The sequence below is a fragment of the Mytilus trossulus genome, chromosome 10 (genome assembly GCF_036588685.1).
Source record: "Mytilus trossulus isolate FHL-02 chromosome 10, PNRI_Mtr1.1.1.hap1, whole genome shotgun sequence".
NCBI classification, from domain to species: Eukaryota; Metazoa; Mollusca; class Bivalvia; order Mytilida; family Mytilidae; genus Mytilus; species Mytilus trossulus.
This window is the reverse complement of record NC_086382.1, coordinates 32942423-32962364: the sequence shown is the minus strand read 5'-3', so window position 1 is coordinate 32962364 and position 19942 is coordinate 32942423. Positions and strand designations below refer to the sequence as shown.

The window sequence follows — 19942 nt, the reverse complement described above, 5'->3', positions numbered from 1 at the left end:
GTAAATCTTTCTGACTAATAAAGTCAACTCTAAGAAGTGCTTTCATTTGAGGTCTGTCATGTCTGTTAACTTTGACCTTAAAAAATGAGGTTAAAATCAAACTTACATGAATCTGTGGATTCATTATTACAACGTTTTGGTAAATCAGTGGCATTGTAGCAAGCTAAAACATAATACAAAAATATGGTTAGTAATAACAAACAAAACAAATACTTTATTTGCATATCAAAGTGCCCAAAATTAGCAAAATAATAAATATATACCAAACCCTTTTTATAGAGATCCCATTATATCTAACAATCTCAGAATTTCCATGTTAAAAAGGTACTGTCACATGGGCAGTCTGAACCAATCAAATACTTATATAGCTATCAATATTTAAAGGAAGTTGGTTAATAAAAACGTTTTAGTTCTAGATCTTTTGATCATGCTCATCAATAATGTATTCTAACAAAAATATCAATATATCTTTATATATAATAGGTTGTAAACATTAGTTGCAATATTTTAATTAAGTGTATTAATACATAACATAAGAACAATTGCCATCTAGAAAGAGAGTTATATCAAAAGAATTTACAAAGATATCTTTTTTTCAGCTAAAGTGTATGGTGCTGACAAACACTTAGACAATATACGTATAGTGTCTTGAAATATGAAATTTATTTGTATGAGGCTTAGAAACGGGAAAATGCGAGGTTCTACCGATTATTAAAAAAAGTGTTTGGAATTTCCCTCTTGGGGTACCATTTTGGGGTATTTCCCTATGAGCGTAGTCCAGGCGGTAAAATATTGACATATTAAGGAATTAGAAAGGGAAAATGAACTTAATTGATAACATTTGATAACCATGGTATATAAATAACCAATTTGAAGACATAAAAGTTTAAATTCATAAAAGTTTGACCATTGTTACTTTACGTTGTCATGGTCGTGACGTGTTGATGAAATACAATAAGGAGGCGGGGCTTATAGGTTAGTTGGGGTCATTGACGTATAAAGCTTACGTTTATACATATAGCTTTATCTGTATAGTAAAATAGCTGATTTGCAGTATAATGCAGTTTATAGACACTTACCGTTAAGTTTCATTGTGCTGTTGGCACAAGCTCCTAACCAAGCACAACCAGCATTGGCAGTGGTGTTACAACAGTCTGTTTCAGTTTTTACTAAGCCGCATTTATCTACTGTAAAATAGTGATACAAATAAGTAATTCATTTGAATTTATATTTTATATCTGCTTTTAGTTATATTTACACTTCGTGTACATGAACTAGTTTCAGCTTACCCAATCACATCTTACCAATTTTTATTTCACATGTTGTTGTGCTTGCAGCTTGCTATACAGTATTTTATTCATTTGATGGAAAAGTAATAAGCAAATTATGCTTTGTAGCTATTTTATTTTGATTGATTTTATTTCAACTTAGATTAGGCACACACACGTCCAATTAAAAATCTCTTTGATGTTAAAATTTTCATCTAAATTTTTGAAAATAACAATTTGAATATATGATAGAACAATGTACAATATACATGCATGATGCTCCATCAATCTAACTTGTACATGAACAATGGAAATTTGTAGATGTTTTTTTCTAAGTCTCCTGTTACATGCTTCCATATTGAGCAAGCGGTAATGTGAATATTTTTTTCGTGGTAACAGTTCATTTACATGTCCTCTTCCCTGTCTGCATTTCAATATGTTGATTTCTTTGGAAAAACCACTGACAATTGTCTGAATTTAAGCAACATAAGCTCAAGTACCGAGTGTAAATTGCAGGATAAAAACATTAAATATACATTGTCTGGAGGAAAGATCAGCAAGCCTTGCTTTTGGTCCTGTTTCTAAAGCTCTTACAAATACATTTTTTATTTTCACATTGAATATACTTGAGACTGAAGGTGTGGATGGGGGTTTAAAAAGTAGAGAATAGTGAGCACAAAATATAAATCAAAGCGCTGTAAGCACTGTAGGCAGTTAACCAAAAACCAAGGCAAACACAATTATAAAAACTGTAGCAATGTTGCTTCAACCTTTTTTTAAAGATTTAAAAGAACAAACATTAAACATTTATATATAATTGTACATTTATGTTCATTTAATGAATTAATCATTAAGGCAAATAATTCATATTTTATCAAGGAGTTCAATAGCAACGCACATGACCATGAATGGTCATGCGTCTTTCATGAGTCAGCAATGGTACAAATTTGCAATGATTGCAGTTCTTCTAGTTGATCGTAATTGTTCATATTAGTTGACTGTTAGTGGTTCAAGTTGACTTTAGTACGAGCTTGTAAAAGTATGAATGGACTTGCTTCCATGGAAAGAAAACGAAGTTTGTGTTGTACAAAAGTTACAAATCAGACAAATGTTTACTACTACAGGGATCAACGGTGAGGTCTGACTGACCTGTCCATAGTAAATGTAAATGACTCTTACCTTCACCCCAGGTCCATAATGTCTAAGTTTGGAATAAAATGACAGGTTTTGGGGTCTAGCAAAGTGATATGCATATGTGTCGCCTATGAGATTGACCCTAAGGACACTCCCTATATTTCATTTGATTAGTTCTCATACATGAATATATATGGTTTAATTTAAAGGTGGGAGCTCGACTGTTTCCAATTTCTCATTCAGGAGGGGTAGGGTGACTGCAGGGACTCTCCCTATATTTCATTTAATTTAGAGTTTGGGGATCCCATCTGTTTCAATGTTCTTAAACCTTACGGGTAGGCTGACCATAGGGACTTCCCCTATATTTCATTTGATTTGTTATGTAGTCTTATACATGAGTATATATATGGTCAAGGGGTGATGATCTGGAATTTTTCCAAGTTCTCAAACAGGAGGGTGTACAGTGACCATAGGGACCCCTTATAATTCATTTGATTTGTAATATTGTCCCATACATAAATATATATTGTTTAAGATTGTGGATCTTGACCGTTATAAATTCTCCCACGACATCCACCTATATTTCATATGATTTGTTATATTGTCCCATATATGAATATATATGGTTTAGGATGGGGGATCTTGACCGTTACCAAGTTTTGGTCATATTGGTCTCTTGTGGATAGTTGTCTCATTGGCAATCATACCACATCTTTCTTTTTTTATATAAGAAACTTCCAGCTTTTTTAACTGGAAGTATTAAAGAAAAAAAAATACCCCTTGAAATTGCAGAAATATGTTTAACTTGAAAAGCATTTAACATGCATTACCAACATTTATCACTGATAAAGAAAATTTATACTGTTTAATACCAGGAACATATATATTGGTAGAAAAACTGTTCCCAGCTGTCACATTGTATTTGATTTTGACATTAAAATTGGTGTACAAAATATTTTCTGCTTTTTCTTTATTTTGGTTTGTTATTGACCAATAGTGAGGTACGATTTTGCTCGGATTTACACATTATTTATCGGCGATTTTCTGTATAAAGCTAGCGATTGAAAAAATTGAACATCGCTGTCATGATTAGTAATGATGAAAATGAGTTTGAGATCGTTTATTAGGAAACTTTGGGTAAAAATGTTTGCAAAGTTATTTTTTTCTTCTAAGGTCCTTCGGGCATGTCGGGCGTAGCTAGTAACCAAGTAAGAAGTCCGACTGCAAAAGTGGAGGGTCGCAGACATCGGACCACCCCTAATTTGAACCCCTGCGTCCTAATTGAAAAGATACGAAAATTTCGTCTTCTAATTCAAAATTGTCGCCAACAGCGTGATCAGTTGAACTTATACTGACGTATGTATACGTAGTTGACTACGTATTGACGACAAACAATATTCCTACGACTTTTGCAATTTGGGAAATCTTAACATCTTGTCATTAGAGATTTTCGGCGATTAAATATTTCATACATTTGTTATTTGACATCTTAGACAAAAGCTCAGGGGTTTTTAAACTACATAAGGATTCCTAATGTGCTCTACTTCCTATGTGCAACTTCAAAACTTTTGGGAAAATCGACGATCATTTAAGGTTTTTCTGGTCATATTTTTTGTAATCCAGAATGAAAAGTATGAAAAAATGTCCAATAAGTTATAAATAATATAGTAGTCAGCTAGATGATAACAATGGCACGTATTTCAGCATTTATTGGGTAGCACACAAAACCAGGGTGCTCGCATAAGGCAGCTTAACTGCCTAAAAATAGAGAAAAATTGAAAGAAAAAAATAAAGACCAGAGAATAAAGAGGTGCTCAAATATAACCAAAAGAGAATAAGAGGCAAAAAGAATAGAAAGAAATGGCATCAAAGTTAAAGAATACAGAAATGAAGGAAACCCCCAAGCTGACACTCATATATTGTACATACCTGCTTCTGGACCTGAACCTGAAAGAAAAAACCAATCAAAAATATATATTCATATTCTCTTGCATACTGTGAATATCATTGTCAAGCATGTTTTGTCATATTAAATCAAAGAAATATCTTAATGAGTTTCTTCCTAGCTTTTACACACAGAAGCATACAAAGAAAGTCACAGTCACAATTCAAATTTCATTTTTGGCAGAAAAAAACAACATAAAACTTTCAATAATTTTGCTCATAAAATAGTCTTTATTTTTCTATGTTGTGTTTTGTGGACAATTGTTTGTCTGTTTGTCTTTTTCTTTGTTAGCCTTAGCTTGTCTGTTGGTTTTTTAATTTGACATTGTATGTCTCTCTGGTACCGTTTGCTCCTCTTTTCTTTGACTCTTCATTGCATTACATGACTAGTTTATTGATGGGTGTTTAACACCACTCTGAGCACATTTTATTGTTGTGGCCATTTTTTTCTATTTAGAATTTCATAATCTCTAAACTGATGTTTTGTTTAGATACAAATGCTCAATATATATATACATTTAAATTGTTGTATTATGCAGTGAAGAACTTGTATTGTTCAATATAACAACTTACAAATAGTTTTAACAGTGTCTTTCTTGCAAACGCCTTCTAGTTTAGTTAAGTTGACTTTGGCATGACAACCTGAAAAACAAATTAAACAGAGACTCAAAGTATCCATTAGCATTTCAATTGAACATTTTAGAATCTGAATTATCATTGGATGAATTTCCATTGTTAAGAGTGATTTTAACCAATCACAACATTTTGGCATACAGTTTTAAAATTATTACCCAAAATGCATTGTATTTTGAAATGGCAAATCAAAAACTATTTGTTGGTTTCCTGCAGCTATACTAATAAAGAGATTTGGCCATAACTCAATTTGACTAGTTAATGTATAACTTTTCCTTTTTGAAAATTCCCCCCAAAAAATTAACATAATTCCCATATTCAAATCAAAATTTCTTGAAAACAAGCAGATAACAATTTTTTTTTTTATTATTTCCCATCTTTATCTAAGACATATGTCACAATGTGATTGTCATAGACAAGCCAATAAAATGGAAAACTGTTTTAACTACCTACCCAGAAGGAAACAAAACAGGCATTGTTTTAAATGGTCATAACACATATATCTTTATTAGCCTGGGGGGCCTCTTTAATACTTAATTTATTGGGGCGTTGCTGGGGTTCTGTTACCCCACACTTTTCATATAATTTTAATTTTTTAAAATATGTATACCTTTTCATATATTGCGAAGGTAAAATTGTAACCTTTTCCCATATTGTTTGGGTTTCGTGGGGTCTGTTGGAAAAGTCGAATATTAAAGACTAATATTCTGTGTGTAATGTTTATATAAGGGGGGACTTACAACCATTTTTACAGAAAATATGGTAGCTTCTATAATTAATCATATATAGTAGCTAATTCTTAAAACTTCACAGTGACTCTAGGATGTCCATGAAAACGAGGGCAAATAAACTATTTTATTTTGATAGTAAAATACAAATGTAAAAGTTAAAATAGCAACGGTACATTTTTTACATCAACATATAAATTATGAAAAGCATTCAAGGTCAATGAACCATGACTGAGGGTACAGGACCAAACAATCTCCATAGAAATTAAATGACAAATATGTCTCACTTATTGGCAACTGACAAGGCAAGACAAAAATGTATATCAATATACCAGCAGTAAACCTGACCAGAAGATATCAAACATTGTCACAATACAAAATATAAAATATGGAGCTAGTGCTGTTACATAATTATCAAGCAGTAGTTGATGTTATCATGGTTATGGCCAGAGCTGTGAAAGTTTGCTCATGAGTCATGTTTCTAATTCTAAATTTATTTTTTTTACTGTGCTTTAATAAAATTTGAATTACAAACTTATTCCTCATTTTAGCATATTCCATGACAGTAACAGATATGGAATTGATGTTTCAGAAAAATATTGCTGTTGATAATAAATTGATAATGATATTAATACTTTCATGTAAGTAACATGTGTTTTATGAATTAGACAGTCACTTGACAGTGCAGGGAAACAGATATTTTATGACATGATAAAATTTCCTCATATACTATTAGATAAGTTGTCTCATTGGCACTCATACCACATCTCCTTATATCTATATATGTTAACATTGTTGAGTGGAAGATGTATATAAATTAAGGAAATCTTTTAAGTCCTTTTTATTTCCTTTAGTTAAAGATAATTCTCCTTTACAGTGATAGCAATATGAACTTGGGCAGTCTTTAAAAAGTTAAAGGAAGTTCAGATGTATTTTATAAAGACAAATATATTATCATTAAGGATGAACTATCTTCAGTTATTGATTATCTAAACATCAACCCAAAAACTGTCACTAATGCATTTTGATAAGATTTGAGAATTAACTATTGTCAGGCAGTGAATAAAGTTCGATGAAGAAAAAAGGCAAACAATGGATTGATGGACAGATCAATGATAACATTTGAATTCTAATTCCCTTCAGCCATGTCAGCATCTTTGATGACTTATAACCTTGACCAATAAGAACACATTGTGTACGCAGTTTTCATTTCAAAATATAATTTTCATAACACAACATACATTTGTCATTTTGTGGCCTTTTATAGCTGACTGTAAAGTGTGGGCTTTGCTTTTTGTTGAAGGCTGTACAGTAATCTATAGTTGTTAATTTCTGTGTCATTTAATCTCTTGTGAAGAGGCGTCTTATAGTCAATTAAACCACACCTTCTTTTTTATATGCAAAGTTTGAGTGTTTCTAAACTCAATGTTATATTTTAATGGAATTGGGTTTAAACATCAGACCTGTTCATAGTTAATGACCCACCTTTCCCAAGACCCAAATTCTGTTTTTTTCGTGGTACATGTAACAGTGGCAGATCTAGAAATATTCAAAGAGGGGCACTGAGACTGCCATATAGAGTACTCAGGCTTCAGTGATTCTCTATATAATCAACCCATTTTTCCAACAAAAGAGGGGTCCTGGTCCCCCACCTCCTCTAAATCTGCCTCTGTGTAATGTGGACTTACCTTCATGGTAAGTTGTAACTTCAGTAACATTTGTGCAGTTGATGTATGCACATTCTGCATATTTACAGCAGGCTGTTTGGTTTTGCGTTTCACAGCTAACAGCTGAAATTACAGAAAGATCATAATCATGGGTAAATCAAATAAAAAAGACGGTGGAATTAATATCTTTATAACAATTGTAAGCCAGATGTGAAATATTGATAAACATAAAGACTACCCATGTTAAAATGAGCATAGAGGGCATGGCATGATAGATTTATTCTGATTCTAATGGGAAAATTTAGAACTTTTGTAATTCTAAATAGCTTCCTACTCAAAACTATAAAACATCTTGTTCTTCAATTTATCTTTGCTGAAAAAATTAAATGCCTGTCTACACAATGTACCTACCTACCCTATGACCCAACCTTTGGATAGGGTTTGGGCAAATAAAAATATTTCTAATTTGGATATAAAGGTAAACATGTATTCATAGTACTCTTAGAAACAAGGATATATGATAATTCTAAGATAGGTATGAAATATGAAATTGATTAGCCTTTTGTAGATAAATATGCTAATCAAGGTGATAAATACAATATGTTTAATAATTATACAATGTAATCTTAGACTTATACATGTACATGTATACAAGTACATTGTAGCTTTATTTATTTTTTAAATCTATTTTAAAACTGCTCATGTATAAACTGGTTATTTCTGGTTTAATTTTATACTAATAGATTTTTTTTTTGAAAATTAGCATGACAGCATTTAAACTTCCTGATCATATGGCTTTCAGTATCCTCCTTTTATAGTTTTTTCACACTTTAAAGAATGCATTGTGACGTCACAATTATCATTGAAAAAGCATGCATGTCTCATTGGCACTCATGATGAGTAATCATGCTCATACCACATCTTCTTATATCTATATACATAACCAATTCAAATGATGTACAAAAACATATGATCTGACCATATGCAATTATAATAAATCATATCGTCGCTGTTATGCAAAAACCTCGTATCTATGGTTTTGATAATTTTACACCAGGCAGTAAAAACTGAAATCTTTTTATCGATTATTTAGAATTAAATATGTATGTTCCACTGTATGCGAAAATATCTTATCTTTTAACCAATCAATTACCAAGACGAGCAAAAATTTCTGCACCTATATTGTATTTTCAAAGCTTTTCATTATTTTTAAGCTAATATATTAGCTTTGAGAATCTAAAATTGATAAAACTGTACGTGTTATAATGTCAGCTGCCGTGCAAAGTGTTTTTCTTTTGAGATACGATATTTTCTCACAACAAAATGTCTCATCAATCCGACTACACTTTTTCGTCACATGTCAGAATTCGGATTAACGATTGGTTAGAAGATCAGATATTTTCGCATACAGTGGAACATACATATTTAATCCTAAATAATCGATAAAAAGATTTCTGCAAAAAATTGAGATACGAGGTTTTTGCATAACAGCGACGATATGACATTCAGAAGACTGTAATGGACTGTGTGACAACAATTATGACCACAAGTTCTGAATATGTGAAATATAGACAACCCTGCATAAAGGGAGCCAGGAGGTTCAAGGGGTTCCTAAAAAATCCAGGGACCACCACCCTCCCTCCCTCTCCCCAACTGAAAAAAAATAAGCATTGTTAAAGTGGATGTTCTGTTTTAATTGAAACTGCTAAAGTTGAGTATGATTGTAAATTCCTGCTACATGCCCGTGCCTGCTATGACCTTGAAATTTTACAGAAGAGTATTCAAATAACACAGAAAAAACCTGACGGACATCTTGGCGTCAACATAGTGTTTTCAACCAAGGACAGTGTGTACTGTGGATCAAATTTCATTTCATGGATTTAGTGGGTATAGGTTAATCATGATTTAAAATGTAAAACGAAGTACTTATATAGTTTCTTTCTGATAGCGTGTTATACAGTCTTTTAGGAATTAAATATCCACGAAAATTTAAATTCAGAACATAAATGAATCTACAGTATACTATAAGATACAAGCTCAATTTCACCCAAAGTTTTAAAAAGACTTCAAGACTTTCACATATCTACTATCAACTAACAATGCAATTTCCTTATCAAGTCAAGTAAAACAAAATACTAAGAATAGATTCTAAAGTTTTTTTTTATTTTTACACATATTTTTTTAATGTCTATTTCCTTATATTAACAACCTTCCTACGAAAACAATGTCATGAATGTGTACATGTCAGACATGTCAGATATGCTTTCAATCAGATAGTTAAAAAAAAATAAGATTATCTTGCTTCACAAAATCTTCAAAATGTCTGATTCTATTAATGAATAAACTCAATCATTTTATTTTTTCTCTAAAAAATCTGTACAGTAAATAAAAAGGATAATATTAATATAAAAGATAGTATTTTAGAAATGCCATACAAGTATCAATTCAATGACAAAATTGTGAAACTATCAACAGGATACTGATTTCAAAAGATGAGTTATAAAGTTCTGCTTGAGTTACATCTTATTAAAATTGCACAAAATAATTTGATCTCTAGTGACTATTTTTACAAATATACCTAAATCATCAAAATGTCATACTAATCCTTGAATAATAGTTTAAAGTTCAACTACTTTTTGTTGATAACATACATGTAGCTGAATGAAGAAAATTTTGATTTTATAAGTTGATTAGTATCTAACTTCCTAATTTTACCTACATTTTACCTACAACTGGAAAATAATTTTAAGGAAAACACTTGATAGATAGTGTCTCATAAGTCATTTTTTGGCTGGATATTGATTGTTCTATTTTAATAGTAAACTCCAGTGCCAAATATTAATACTAGGCTGAAGTACTGAGGGATTACAAATGCACCAGTTCTTTGATTTACATGCATAAAATATTACCTGCATCAGTGACACAAAATAACATACATGCAATTCATGGTGACATCGATGTTAACAAAAAATAAAGACTGACAATTATTGATGCCCAAAAAAATTGGCCTAAAAAAATTGTCAGTCTTCATTTTTTGTTTACATTGATGTCGCACAGTGTTTGAAATTTTGAAAAAAGTTAAAACAGAAGATTTGAATGATTAAAAATGTGAAGGATGGAAGAAGGTTTAAAATCAAGAGATTTTGACTCCCTCTAGATGAATCACATGTCTGGGATCATATATATATGTACACACTGTAACATTCCGCATTATTCAAGCAAACCAATTTTATTTCAGAACTTAATATTAAAGAATCTTCTATGATCCTACTGGTCAATCAAAAAAATAACATAATTTTGCCTTTACAGCTTATTTACTACTGCATGTAGAGCAAGACTTTGGTTAGTTTGCTTGCTTTGTATGTATATTGTACAATTGTAATTGAAATAGCTTCCAATAAAAATTTAAATATAATATATACAGGTTTAATTATGCCTATATATATATATATTGTTTGATGATGTCAATCTTAGTTACAAAGCTTGAGGTAACATTTACAAAGTTAGCTAGCCAACCAAAGCTTTACTCTACAAGCATTAGGAAATTAGCTATAACGCACGCAAATAGAATGATGAAGTCAACATTGATTGCTGTTAAATCAAAGTAATAACATCACATGACTTAAATCTTCCTACTTAAGTTGAAGGTCTCACGTCACCAACTTTGCAATTAATTATCTGATGTCCTACAAGTCTAAGGCAGACATACTTATAAACTAAACACAATAAATGTTGTATAATGTACATATATAAAGAGTGCACTCTGAACTCTTTATAAGTACATAAGAAATGTTTTCAGTTTTTACAACTAGATTTCAAATCAAGTTCTTTAATGTTTTTCAAACTAAAATTAAAGTCTCTTTAATCGAAATTATTTAAAAAAACAAACTTGTAATCAAACTTATCACAGTTTTGGTTGAAAAACAAAAAATTTGCCATTGGTCATTCATGTCATTTCTAGGATATTTATATTATAAAACTAAGAATGTCTGAATTTTCTTTTACTGTCAAATTAAGATAATAATTATTATATTACATGTATTATAATATATATGTATCCGGAAAGATAAATTTTAAAATTCTTATAAATGTTCAATCAAGTAAATTTTGTTTTCTTAAATGACATTAGTGTCAGATGTGATTTATATTTTCGTTGCTGCTTATAAAGTTTAATAAAATGTTAGCCAAATCAAATAGTATGAAACAGTTTTTGCTCATTTTTAAAGGGATTTGAAATTGATAAAAATCAATCATTGCTAATGCTGCCAAAAAAAATAAAATTTAAAGGCATATTTTTTTAAATTGGATTAAAGGCTTAAATATAATACATCTTGTTCACCAATCAATCATAAATGAATGAAAATAGATTTAAATTCAATAACTCAGTTTCCTGTTTTAAACAAGATCCTCAAGGTTGATAATGAAGATGATAATAAATAAATGGAGAGTCAGAATTTACAACAAATATTGATCAATACTTTATATCATGTATTCTCTTTAAACATGATACAAGGAAGAATTAGTAGTTTCCTAGTATCTGTCATTAACATATGAGCTGTGTTAATAGAAATCAACCTAATAAAAGTGTAGATATTGTAACATGTACATGTAGAAGACTTTCATTGATTTTGGAACAATCAAATATGAAATAAAAGATGAAATTTTCTTATTTCAACTTAATTTTCAAACAGTTACATATTTTGCAGAGAATATTTCACCCTGAACAGACTAATTATCATTGGCGGATCCAGGGGGGGGGGGGGGGGGGGGGGGGGTTGTTGTTGAAGAGTGTACAGTTGTCAGTTGCGTTTTTTCGCTAAAATTCAGACAACTTCATTTGAACTCTGGTGTCCAGTTTTCTCATTGGTGATTTTACCCCAACTCTACATATGTGATGGTGGTGTGTTTTTTTTGTTTTGTCAGTTCCCTTCAAAATATAGTAAGACTCTTCTGCTCTCTTTTGTGATTGCAATACATATTTATTGATGAAAAAAAGGAAAGAGGTTGTGGAAATATTGTTTTAAGCAGCATGGTCTCATTTTCATATTGAACTCATGTCATTATGTTTTGTTTTATGTTTTATCTTTTGGTACATTGTAAATGGTATTGCCTATCTTTCCACGACTTGCCCATAGCCCCAAGTTACTGCCATTCTGAAGAAAAGGATTTCCTTTTGGAGTTAATATCAGAAGTTTTCTATCAAGGGAAAAAATGCTTTCAAGGCATATTCTTGTCTCATAAGAGATCAATCTCACAACGAAATATTGGAGAGGCAATTTCCTTGGTAAACTGTTAACAAAATAAAACACTTCGTTATACAAATTTGTTACATAGATGATACAATTTATCACATTAAACAAGGTCCCATAATTGTGAATACTACTTCCATAATTTTTCTTTCAAGCTTTACATTTTCTTATTTTCAACTTGTCTTTCAAAAACTATTTTCATATATATACAAGATTTAAATTGTAATCAGCAAGTAATCATATGAATGTAATCTTAAAGTAATCTGAAAGTAATCATGATTACCCCTGTTTTTTGCAATGTAATCGATTACATAATCATTACTGATTACATACATGTAGGATTTTACTGCAAAATGTAATCGATTACAGCTGATTACGATTACTGATTAGGATTACCCCATGCCTGCTATTTATACATGGATACTAAGGTTTAAATAGTTACTTTTCAGTGTTATCCCCAATGCAAGGCCTTTTAGCATCTTGATAATATGATGCTATATTTATTGATTGTGATGCTATCTGAATTGATTATAACATAATATGGCTGTGATGCTTAAGTTTATTTTTAGAAACAACATGGCATTTCAAATTTGCCTGTTTTTCCTAGGATGCTAAATGAAATATTTGCAGAGAACCCTGTTCTCATTGTAACTCTACATAGTAGCAACTCAGTTCTACCTTCACCGACTTGTTCTCGACAAACATTGTAACTCTACATACAATGTAGCAGCAACTCAGTTCTACATTTGGTGTACATTGTACCTTCACTGACCTTCATGGAAATTAAACATACATGCATGTACCTCAGACTGAGTCTCCAATACATGTATCATGGCATTGCACAAAGTCATGTTTTCTTTGACTGTTTATGACCTCTTTACCCTTAATGTGTAAATCGATTGGAAGGGTGATGTAATTTTGCTGTGGGGATGTATACATTGTAAGTATCCTACCATGTTCTCCCTGTATTTGTCAGATGTATTTCTGTTTGTATATCCATCTAATAAGACAGTAGTTGAGCCCTTGATTTTTTAGGTTTGTTTTTATGTCATGTATGTTGTACTGTTACACCACTAGCTGTCTCTGGTTAGGGGAGGTTCAGCACCTTTAAACTAGTTTAACCTCATCACATTCTACATTGTATATGTGCGCCAGTGCCTTTTAGGGGTGTCCCAAGTAAGGAGCCTGTAATTGAGTGTTAGTCATATATTTTTTTATGTTTCTCTAACCCGAATCATCCAGTCTTTATATTACGATCACTTCGATCACTCTGGAGGACAATGACACTCTGGAGGACAGGGGGCGCTGTAATTATTCGAGTTAATGTTTCTCATTCTTGTTTGTCTTTAAATGTTTTTCATTAGTTTGTTCTAATTTTTTTGCGCTGTTACACCATTGTCCCAGGTAAGAACAACTCATTGGTGCCAACAAACTAGATTTTTTGAAGATGTTTGTAAACAGTAAATGTTAAATTTCTAAACGATTTCAAATATACCCCTAAAAAGTTGTTATGATTTTCTAGCAGAATTTTAGATATGTCTGGACTGAGAATTAGCAGAATTGCTCATTGCTGTGTACACAGGTGTGATTCAAGGTTAAAATTACATAAATAACTTATGATGACCATGTATCATCAGGTGACAACAAATTTTATTTGTCACACACCAGCACACACGTGTCACTTGTTTTTATTTGAGTTTTGTAGGTCACTTACGTTCTCCATTACTGGTAGGAAAGGTCGACAGTGTGAAACAGAATATCAATATAACACTGACAAAATACGGGATCGACATCTTTACACTTGTCTTAAACTTCTGACAACAGGAACTTCTGCGATTGTAGTGCGACTTTTCAACTTTCGATTTAGTTTCCGCTGACGTAAATTTCTATTCGGAAGATCTCAGATGTTTTGGTATAACCTGGTTTAAACTAGTTCAGATACCAGATAATTTAATAGGTACCAGATTAGCTTTTATTGGCGGGAAATCTAACAGTGACTTTCTCTCACTTTCTTTATCACTGATTTTTCTCTCCTTCTTTTATCACAGAAAGACTGACCTTTCTATTCCATTTAAAGAAAGTAGAATGAAAGAGAGTGATTTTTTCATCTTCATACTTTGTATCTCTGTACAAGGACATATATGTCATATATAGGGTGGGTCTTTTCACCACCGAACACCACAGCACACCACCGAACACCGCCGAACACCTCAAATTCTAAAAAATTATATAATGTGTACAGGAACCTCAGCCGATAGCAACCAATCTTCCAAACTAAACAAAACGTATACATACTGGTTTTTTCTTCTTTCTGTCCAGTCTCAAAACGGACATAAAATAAAGACGTACGTCACTCTATCAGAAATAAACAAGGCAGTGTCTGCGCGTACCCGCATGCGGGTACGAATAGTCAAATTGCCGTTCTAGGCTGCGCGTACCCACATCCGGTTTTCTAATAAAATGCCATTGGATCGGGTATAAAACGTGAAATATCTACGGAAATTATCGATAAAATGGGGATATCGTGTACAACGAGTGAAAAGTATGAAAAATAATATTTTCAAATTGTATTTATTAAATAATGATACATAATAATCATTGCAAAATTAAATGCACAATGATGGAAAATGAACCTGTACAGTCCCTGTAAAAGAAAAACATGATAGAAATTAATACTATTATAAAATTTTAATGCAAATTTAAAGAATAATTTTTTTATAAATTAAAAATACACCCATATGATATTTTAAAATAATCTTTAAGTAAAATGTTAAACAGAAACTAAAATTTAAAAATATATAAAACTACTAAAATTAAAGCATGAGTTTATAAAAATTAGAATTTAAAGAAGCAAGTAATAATGATTAATGAAACGTGAACGGAAGCTGGCAACATTTGTGCAGCCGGGTTGAAATCCGTGCCAAAACAATCATATTTGATATGTAAAATGTGTTCCAAATCTTAATTAGTTACATGAATCTTTTGTAATTGGTTTAAATTGATATTATAACTTGCTTCTTTAATTTTTATAAACTCCAGCTTTAATTTTAGTAGTTTTATTTTACTTTTTTCTTTTCAGGGACTGTACAGTTTCATTTTCCATCATTGTGCATTTAATTCTAATTAATAAATACAATTTGAAAATATTATTTTTTCATATTCTTCACTCGTTCTACACGAAATCCCTATACTATCGATAATTTTCTTACATATTTCACGTTTCATTCCCGATTCGATGGCCTTTTATTAGAAAACCGGATGTGGGTACGCGCAGCCTAGAACGGCAATTTGACTATTCGTACCCGGATGCGGGTACGCGCAGACACTGCCAATAAACAAATCATCTAAAATCATACAAATAGAAAACGGGTTTTTATTCAAAGGTGTGGATGGATTGGGCATAACGCATGCTCAGGTGACTTATTTTGGTTCGTTTCGTGGCGTATTTAAATTGTGGTTTGAGTGCCAATGAGACTAGGCTATTCTCCATCCAAGTCACCGCAAAGAAAAACCATTATAGATCAAAGAACGGTCTTCAACACAGATCATTAATTTGGATCACACCGAACAGCAAGCTATAAAGGACCCCAAAATGACTAGTGTGAACCATTCAAACAGGAAAACAACGGTTTAATCTATATAAAAAAAACGAGAAACACTTATGAACAACATATTTGTCTCGGGATGATTTCACATTAAATAACATTAATATAATGCACTGAAATTTTTCAATCCCCTTTTTGGCGTCGCTGATGCACTTTAAATGTAATTGTACATAAATAAATAACGTAAAACATTTAATTAATACAATCTCCATTGATACAGTATTCATGTCAAAACAAGAATAACAGTGGACGAAATGAGATCCTTTTTTAACTGCCGTGTTCTAGAAGTTCAATTTGGATATAAAAACTTCAAAACATTTAAAGTCCACATATAAAACAGAACATATGGTTGTTAATAATTTCAATCTTATAGCATTCACTACATTATTAATACTGGCTATATCCACCACTTGATTTTCGTCTTGTATAACAGCAATATCCAATTCCAAATATTATAACTAAGCCAGCCGCTAAACCGAAACCACCACCAAAAGATGGTCCGTCAAATTTACGTCCTTCAGCTGGTTTTATGGTTGTGGTTGGTTTATTTGGTGTTGTTCCTGTAGAAACAACGGGTTTGGTTGGAGGTTGTGTAGTTTCCTTGGCCGGTGTTAATGGTGTTGTTACTTGTGTTGTACCTCCGGGATTTGTTGGTTGTGTTGTCTGGGCATTCAATGTTGTCCCTGTTCCTGTTGTTACGGTACCAGGGTTTACTGTCGTTTCTGCTGGTGCGATAGATGTATCATTGCCACTACTTGCAGACACAACAGCTGAAAGATCAAAGTAAATCTAAATATAAGGTACGATTAACATCTGATTTCCAAGCCTAGCTTTTGAATAATTTGTTGTTGTTTAGTAAAAATCGGCATAGGTTATTACAGCAGAATGCATTAAGAGTGTAGGTAAATTTAGAATCTTTGGTAAGCTTGCTTGTAAGCTGAACTGGTCATTATTATGTTTGGTATACTACCCTCCCTTTGGAGTAGTCTAGTCCTACAGACAGATATATTGGATATCTGTTGGACTAGTCTACTCTTAAAGAAGGGTAGTTTACCTAGCAAGCCAGCTAAAAAAATATATCACCTTTACCTTTACACTCAATGCATTCTGCTGTAAACAGTTTTTCACTAAATCTATAACATTCTCATAAAAGTTTTTCAAATAGTTTGCACTATAATTGTCTTACTGAATTTTTGAGATGTCGAGATATATTTGATTTAGATATATCTCTATGATAGGAGTATAAATATACACTTAGAAAAGACCGAGTGTTCTCTAAATCTTTATCAAAAGGACCACCTACACTATAAATCGAGTACTAGTGTTGTAGTGAAAATTCGATGATTCTGTATTACCAGAAAAACACAATGTGCAATCAATTGATTCCACTGCACCCTCCCGGCCCTAAATCCGCCTCTGTGTTAATAGATTTTAATTATCTCTCATAGTGGACTATATAGGATGGTATTTGCTCCACTTGTTAAAGGTTGTACGATGATCTCCTTACAACTTTTTCATTTGGATTATGAAGATAGTTGTCTTACTTATTTTTATTTGAAGGTTCAACATATTGAACGCTATTTTATTAAAACAGAATACTTACTACAGACATTTAAGTTACAGGGGCATTAAAAGTTTAAAGTTGACACATAACTAGGCTTAATATCCTCTTTTGGCTGGTATACAATGCTGACATTTATAGAAACAGGAACTGCAACCCATTTATTTCTTGTTTGTTTATATTTCAAGAAATGAAATAAGGAACACCAATGTTACGCTTTAGTAAACCATTACTGTGTAACAAATATTTACGCTCTTGAATTTTCTCGGTACCTGCTTACCTGATGACACTAATGATGGGACAGTAGCTCCATTAATTATTGATATGCAGGCGCCTAAAATGACAATACACAAAAGTTGGCCGTTGCCGTTCATGGTGGATGGTAAAAAGGGTTGTACTTTGTTACTGTCCTCGCGGTCATGTGACATATAAGATGATAACAAAATCTACGTAATCATTCATTTTTCATTTTACTGATAGATAATTTGTTACGTAGAAGAGTATGCATTTTAATCTTGTTAATTTATTTAAGGATAACAATTTAATGATAATCAAACAATTTGATTAATAGATTTTACACGAATGCGATACTAAATTTTCCGTGTTACAATGCAAGAAGGTCAACCGCATAAAAAAAGAATGCAAGCGTTAGCCTATACTCAATCTAGAGTACATTTAGATAAACACGACAACCTGAGCATGAGTAAACACTGAAGAAGATAATGAATTAACTCTCTGTAAGAGACCAAATGACACAGAAATTAACAACTACAGGTACTTGTACGGCCTTTAACAATGAGTAAAATTAATACCACATAGTCAGCTATGAAAGGCCCAGGCTGAAATGGCAAATGTAAAACAATTCAAACGATCAGATGTATGTATAGAATAATGAACGAAAAACAAATATGATATACAGCAACAAACGACAACCACCAAATTGCAGGTTCCTGACTAATAAGCACATACAGATGGTGGCTAGGTTAGGCTGGTTGAAATGGATTTAGTAAAAATACGTCATTAACAGTCAGAGAAAACCATGACCTTGTGCAATGCCAAGATACGGGTATCGACTCGTAAACATATGCAAATTCATGGTTCTATACAATCTGCGACAGATTATATGCCGTTCAAGTTAATCATTTATTTGTTTCCATTCGAAATGCAAGAAAAGAGTTGATATTAAGGAGACCCATTTTACTATTAAAAATAGGGGTTTTTTGGCAAAAAATTGCAATGTATCATGGAAGATAAGTTTATTTAGGGTGGTATGGGAGTCTAAAATAAAAATGATAGAACTTGTTCATACTTTGCCAAAACGTAATATCTATTAATATATGTTGAAAAATATAATAAAAATGATAGGTCACCGCGCATTTTCTCAAGCTACAGGACGTGACAAAATGACACATTTTGTATGGATTATACGGTGGGAAACACCATTTTGTTATTAGAAACTAAACAAAATGATAGAATTGTTAAATACTTAAGGAAAAGATAGCTTTCAGACAATACCTTGAGAATATCAAAAGAAAAGATAGGGTCACCTCACGTTTTTTCCGGCTTAAATACAAAATAGGAAAATTCCATGTAGAATCGTTCAGAAAATGCACTATTTTCGAGTTACTTCCCCTAAAAATGCCAATTTTAAAAGAATTAAAAACAACCAAAAATAATCAACATTTGCAGGTATAATTAAAAATGATAAGTTATATTTTATTAATTGGTTCTTTTAAATGAATATTCACATTTAAAATCTTCATTCCTGCATCAAATTTTGCTAACTTGATAGAAAATCTGGACCTCTGTTTTTTACAATCCAAGATGGAGGAAGACACCCATACCACCTTAAAGGAATACATTGCAATTTGTAAGGTAAAATTGTTGAATGATTCACGAATTGATTAAAATATAGGTTGTGTTTTCCTTTATCGTTTTTATATAGGTTAGACCGTTGGTCTTCCCGTCAATGGTATTACACTAGTTATTGTTTGGGGATCCTCTATGAATTGCTGTTCCGTGTGAGCCAAGGCTTCGTGTTGAAGAAACGTATACTATTTTGACCTATAGTGGTTTACTTTTAATTACAGATTGTGACTTGGATGGAGAGTTGTCTCATTGGCACTCATACCACATCTTCTTATATATATACA

The 19942-nt window shown here is 31.8% G+C and overlaps 2 protein-coding genes across 2 annotated transcripts; both read right to left on the bottom strand.

Moving 5' to 3' along the window:
• Positions 1-77: 77 nt before the first annotated feature.
• On the bottom strand, positions 78-14528 carry LOC134687835 (uncharacterized). The gene is made up of 6 exons (XM_063548294.1): positions 14338-14528; positions 7396-7497; positions 4920-4988; positions 4332-4349; positions 1080-1187; positions 78-163 (listed from the first exon to the last, which is right to left on the bottom strand). Exons 1-6 carry the CDS (start codon positions 14414-14416, stop codon positions 78-80), a joined length of 462 nt encoding a protein of 153 aa, XP_063404364.1. The 5' UTR covers positions 14417-14528.
• A 1879-nt stretch (positions 14529-16407) lies between these two features.
• Positions 16408-18216, bottom strand: LOC134686178 (levansucrase-like). The gene is made up of 2 exons (XM_063545852.1): positions 18070-18216; positions 16408-16998 (listed from the first exon to the last, which is right to left on the bottom strand). The coding sequence occupies exons 1-2, from the start codon at positions 18161-18163 to the stop codon at positions 16616-16618; spliced, it is 477 nt and encodes a 158-aa protein (XP_063401922.1). The 5' UTR covers positions 18164-18216; the 3' UTR covers positions 16408-16615.
• Between the last annotated feature and the right edge of the window lie 1726 nt (positions 18217-19942).

Excerpts from the sequence above, each read along its gene's own strand:
- LOC134687835 (XM_063548294.1), bottom strand. The coding sequence starts at position 14,416 with ATGTCGATCCCGTATTTTGTCAGTGTTATATTGATATTCTGTTTCACA. Across the intron at positions 7,498-14,337 it reads TCCTACCAGTAATGGAGAAC|CTGTTAGCTGTGAAACGCAA; the intron begins GTAAGTGACCTA and ends CTGTAATTTCAG. Across the intron at positions 164-1,079 it reads CAGCACAATGAAACTTAACG|CTTGCTACAATGCCACTGAT; the intron begins GTAAGTGTCTAT and ends ATTATGTTTTAG.
- LOC134686178 (XM_063545852.1), bottom strand. The coding sequence starts at position 18,163 with ATGAACGGCAACGGCCAACTTTTGTGTATTGTCATTTTAGGCGCCTGC. Across the intron at positions 16,999-18,069 it reads CCCATCATTAGTGTCATCAG|CTGTTGTGTCTGCAAGTAGT; the intron begins GTAAGCAGGTAC and ends TTGATCTTTCAG.